Here is a 6000-nt window from a genome sequence, read left to right on the forward strand (position 1 = left end):
GATGGAATCGATTCTTGATCCCCCAGTGATGAGTCTATATTAACCCATTTTTGTGTAAAAAAAAAGCATTTAAAATCAGTAGTTCTCACACTTTTTAGATCTTTCAGAACTTTCCAAAAATAGCAGATGTACAAGCTTGTATATCTGCTATTTTTGAATAGCCAACGCAAACATGTAAAATGATATCTGTTCCACATGATAAAAGTCGTTTCCATTTACACCGTAGTCATTCTGAGTGTCCGCTGAGGTCTCCATAAGAATGAGAGACAACATACATCTGTGGTCATGTCCTCATTCAGCGCCATGGGTTGTCAATTGTGTGTAAACAGACATGTGTCATCGGTCACGCGGATGTCATAGGATGTCATAGTCGGATGTGTCTGATTTAAGAGGCTAGATATCGCTAGATATGGAGTATCATCACCCTGTCAATCAGCATGGCCCGAGGTTGGTCTCACACACACACACACACACACACACACACACACACACACACACACACACACACTCATGCACAATCCAGTCCACGCGCGGCGGCACAGATGAAGGGGTGACACTGAGGGAAGGTGTGTGTGCTTGGGGGCGACCCGTGGGATCGCAGCTGTGATCAAAAATGTATCAAAGGAGGGCCGACTTGAAACGGCATTAGTTGAAAAGAACCTGTCGCTCCGTAACCAATCACTCTCTCCTTTTCTCTCCCATATGATTGGTTCTCTGGTGTGTCAGTCATATGTGTACAGATGATGGAGTGTGTTGCTGACCATGTCACCACTGAATAACCGCTCAAGCAAAAATAGCAAAAATAGCTTATCTACAAGCTCACAACCAGTCGTGGACTTAAACTACCAAAAGTAGAAAGTACCCATTTTGTTTTCAAAGGTAGAAAATAGTTTTTAAAAAAAACTATTTTGAAAATAGCGGAGCTTGTAGATCGGTTATTTTCAAATGGCCGAAATATATAGGGATGAAGTGGTTACTGGTTAGTATATATTTTGTGATAATAATGACAACTAGTAACTAAAGTTGTCAAATAATTGTAGTGGAAAATAATTGTAGTGGAGTAAAAGTAAAAGTACAATATTTGCCTCTGAGATGTAGTGGAGTAGAAGTAAATCTACCAACAATTGGAAATACTCCAACAAAGTAAAAGTGCCTCAAAATTGTTGAAAGATTTGGCCATTTTGGATAATATGCCCAAAATAGGGACTTCTTGCCCAAAATGGGGAATTCTTTGGCGATTTCTTTTTCCCTCCCAGGTAAATTAGTTATGCATTACAGTCAAAATGTCCTCACAGCGTGGTCTAAGCCTCAGGAAAGAGCTTCCATGGTGTGAGCTTGCATAGCAATAGCAGCCTGTTGCTAGGGCTGAAAGGTTTTTATGATTACAATTTTATAATTTCGACACTGAGCAGGCGCCCTGATCCAGAGCAACTTACACATGCTAGTAAACATGCACTCTAGTCCAGTTTCCCAAACACTGAACAAATAGCCAATTATTTTTTCATTATATCTTTTTGTACAGAAGTTATTTCAAATGATTTAAAAAAAATGGACTTTAAGGAGTAGTGAAAATAGCAGATCTACAAGCTCACAACATGTCACACTAGTTTGGGTCCCCAGGGAGACATCAAGTTCCCCTTTTGGGTCTCGAGCTAAAACGTTTGGCAACCACTGCTCTAGTCGGTAAACGACAAGGTAAATAGTTGCATAAGAGAAAGCGAGCCATATTTAAATGAGCCTTCTTACTGAGTGAGCGCTTTGATTGGAGTGTGAATGATGACATTGTGAAGTAATGACCAGCAGACATGAGAATGAGGAATGAGAACAGAGCTGACTGACATCTGACTACAGCTGGGCGGCGACTTGACTCCCATGTCCTGCATAAACTAACACTGGCAGCCACATTCACTCAAACATCACTTCATAGAAAACAAGATATTTTCAAGAAGTGATATTTAAATTGTGGCCCTTGCCCTCTGTCCTCCTCAGATCCTGGTCATGTCCCTCAAGGACATGAACCTGGCCAAGCTGACCTCTGATGACCTGCTGCTCTTCAATGGAATCCTCCAGGACCTCTTCCCCGCCGGGGAGGCGCCCCCTATAGACGACAGCAAGGTATTACTTCTGTATACATTGTGGCTGTAGCTACTCCCTTGCCCTGTGCAGTGGAATCTCTTATCAAACATATAATTTTCCAAATGTCTGTCTGTCTGTCTGTCTGTCTGTCTGTCTGTCTGTCTGTCTGTCTGTCTGTCTGAGTGTCTGTCTGTCACAGCGTTTCTCCTCAGTGGCTGGAGCAATTGATCTGAATGTAATGTGTCTGGCCCTATTACAGATGTTGTCCAAAAATCATCCAGATCGGTACAGTATCTCTGTAGCCATTAAACGAAACGGGTATTTCTTACATTGATGCTCCTACATATTATCATGCAAGCACCAGTTAAAGTTACTTTCATATACTTTCGTATACCTCATATACTGTGTGCACATTGCTCATATCTTTGAACGGGTAAGGGCTAGTATTCTAAGTTCTTGTGATCGTGGAAAGTGCTATTTCCACCCCCTGGAACATATAGTCCTTTTGTAGAAGATTTGGAGAATTAGACTCAAATCATCATTATTAATTATTCCAAACTTGTTAACTGGTAGTCATTCAGTGCAGTGCAGACCGCTGCCAAGAAAGCATACGAAAGTGTTCTCAAATGCAGTCAGTCATTTTCATGTCATTTTACAAACGTACAAAAAGGAAGTTAAATTACACTACGCCCACCAGCACTTTACACACTAAACGCTCTGCGTTTCTATAGCGGCTTTCACCGCACGTTACATTCACACCCGCTCACACACATTCCCTCACTGACAGTGGAAGAAACCACGCAAGGCAGCAAGCTGCTCGTGGGTTCAACGTCTTGCTCAAGGACTTGATCATGCAGCCAGGAGGAGGTGGAGATCGAAACAAACAGCCCTCTCTACCTCCTGAGCCACTGCCGCCTATATCTTGACATTTTTTGTTCATTCACAGACAGATGAGTGAAAACATAACATCATTGCATGGTAGACAGATTTACATTAATTTTGGTTTTCTTTCGGGTTACAAATAACCTCCTCCAGAGCTGGTACGGGTTTTACGGAGGGAGCACGGAACAAAGCAGAGAACAGGCTTAGCACATACAGTATACACACATGAGTGACAAAGTTACTTTGAGAACTTACTTTGAGAAAAATACTGTTTTAAAAAGCCGGCTAAACTGACCACAGTAGTCAATGTTCAAGTGTCGGGCGCATGTTCTCAGCAGCTTATACGGTAGGCTCTGATGGCGATTTGGTACAGCTGGGCACCCACACCTGAGCTGGCTGCAGGCTGAGGGAGAAGACGCCTGGCCCTGGCTCTATGATGTCAACTAGGATTGTGTGACACAATAGTTACAATGCATTATTATAGAGCAGGGGTGCCCAAAAGGTAGATTGTGATCTACCAGTAGATTACCAAGGGTGTGCAGGTAGACCACATGACATGCATCTAAAAATATATAATTAAAATATAAAATAATTTGCCAATATGACATCAAGAAGGGCCTGTCAGCTCCCTTCATGGCTTCTAATAGGCAAACCTCCAATGCAATACTTTGTTCAAGAGTCAGTAACATTACAAAGAACCCCAAAACCTACCACTTCCAAACAGAATGGGATGAAGACATTTCCCCAGTATTTCCCATTTATTTCCCCCTTACAGTAAGTGTGTTTGTCTAAAATGTAACGCCAGTGCTGCTATTCCAAAGCCCCCCTCGGGCCCTCAGCTAAAACATTTTGGATGGGTAGATCATGTTGAGCTAGTCATTTTAAAAGTAGATCTCACGTCAAAAAAGTGTGGGCACCCCTGAGTAATTATAAAATGGTAAAAAGGCACTTAACATAGAGTGTGCATTACATTCACCCATTCACACACACATTCAAACATAAGCAATTAGGGGTTCAGCGTCTTGCTCAAGGACACTTTGACATGCAGTAACTTTGGGGGAGCCTGGGATCGAACTGGGAACTTTTCCGGTTGCCAAATGGCCACTCTACCCAGAGCCACTGACGCCCAAGTGGTCTGTGATTATAAGTGGACTCGTCTTTTTTTTTTATCTTTGTCTCTACTTCAACATACAGTAGTACATTTCTGATCTTGTGCTACATCAGGAACCAGCCTTTTCATAAACCTGCCTCGACTTCAAGCTCTGCAATTTCAGAACACTACTTTTTCACATTCATATTGCTGCAAGACCAATTATGTTTTCCTCCACAATAGACTTGTCATTTTGATTAGTTATTTGACACCTGTGGTGTCTCGCCTTCTCTGCTCACAAAGTGCTTCCGGCAATTGAGTGGCCTTGAATAAGCAATTTGACCTACTGTGGAATTCTAAAACTTTCGATTTTGTATGATGTGTGATGAAGATTTTTACAGTGTGGAACAGAAGGGGCCAGCCGTCTACAACTGTGTGTGTGTGTGTGTGTGTGGTGCAAGCGTTTGTGCGTAGAGAGAGATGGAGAGAGACAGAGAATTTTCATCTTGTGGTTATAGTCTTGTCTGTTAATATCCGTCAAAATGGTGGTCACTACCACTGGTCACTTTTGACCAGGAACAGTAAAGGTGTAACGAAGTTTAACTAACATTTGAGGCAATCGGGTCAAAAATAAGATGATTTGATTTGGAGAAACTGTAGGAAAAGTAGATTGCAAATGGCGTGGAACTATCCTGATGACAGTGTTTTTTGACACTATTTCTTTTGCCTTGACATATAATTCCCGGCTGTACACGCAGATTGTCTTTCTTTTTTTCGTATGCAGATTCAAACACATTGCTTTTATTACCTCTACGAGTTTTCGTTGCCTTAGGTTCATGATAAGCTACTCCTGTGGATGGGCTATCATACGGTATATCAATTTGCTTGTATTAACCCTATAAGCAATTTGGGATACAGTAGGTAAGATTTTGCCCCATCAAATGGCAGCCCACCAATATTTGGTCTGGCCCATGACTTGGCGTGGTGTGATGTCTGTGTGGCTGTTCTGTAGGTAAGTGTGATGTCGACCTACAGTTGATACACAGCTGTACAGTTTGTGCATCTCCTCAAGCACGTACAGTAACTAGGCGGAAAGGCGTTTCAAACTTCTGGCGTTCGTCAGCACCTGAACCACCTACGCGACCTATTTATAACTTGTGAGAGATGAACAGGCACGACCGATTTATTACATTGTGAAAATCTATTCCTATTCTCTGTGGGAATTCCTCCTCTTCCTAAAGGTTCTCTTTTGTCTCCACCTCTACTGACGCAATCCTCTTCTCAATAACGCTAGGCTAACGTTAATTCATCTTAACAAAGCCATTTCCATTGAGTGAGAATGTACTGTAAACACTTCTGGGCTCCCAGAATTAACGCACGTCGCGTCTACACTATCTAGTGTTGTGGAAGTGATACTGTATGACAGTAGAGCCTACGCAGGACTATAAATCACTGGCTGTGCAGTAAGCATTGTAACTTTGATGACGCCTTAACACAGTGGCATAAATCAGCCTTTTACACACATCAGCAAATGGTGGTATTTGGCATAGCAGACGGAAGCTGGCCTAATAACTTAGTTGGCGCTCAAGTGTCGCGCATCAGAAAATATGTTAAAAAAAAAAGCTGATCAACAAGCTCACAATGCATTACAGCTCAATGAACTGTGAGTTTGTAGATCGACTTTTCTTTTTCAATAACAACACCGTAGTGCACCCAAGTATAAATGAGGCTACTGTATATAGTACCGTATATAAATTGGCACTCCTGTGCTAAAGCTTGTAAAGTGTTGTGTACTGTACCTTTTGAATCAGCAAAGCTTGTGAAGATGCCAAAGTTTGACGGTAGAAGATAAATGACTTTCCGCTACCCTCCATATGGTCGTAGTGGTTAGCGCAAATATGCTGCTATATGGAGTGCTGGGGGTTTGATTCCTGGGAGGCCGGGACACTAAT

The 6000-nt window shown here is 42.1% G+C and overlaps 1 protein-coding gene across 1 annotated transcript in view; it reads left to right on the forward strand.

The window, feature by feature from the left end:
- dnah2 (dynein, axonemal, heavy chain 2) overlaps positions 1 to 6000 on the forward strand; it is a gene marked incomplete at both ends in the record, with an annotated part of 552347 nt that overhangs the window by 326731 nt on the left and 219616 nt on the right. The window contains 1 exon segment of the mRNA XM_080741500.1: positions 1990 to 2115. Coding sequence (XP_080597626.1) covers positions 1990 to 2115 — 126 coding nt within the window.

The sequence above is a fragment of the Nannobrachium achirus genome (assembly GCF_963921795.1).
Source record: "Nannobrachium achirus genome assembly, chromosome: 14".
Lineage (NCBI taxonomy): Eukaryota > Metazoa > Chordata > Actinopteri > Myctophiformes > Myctophidae > Nannobrachium > Nannobrachium achirus.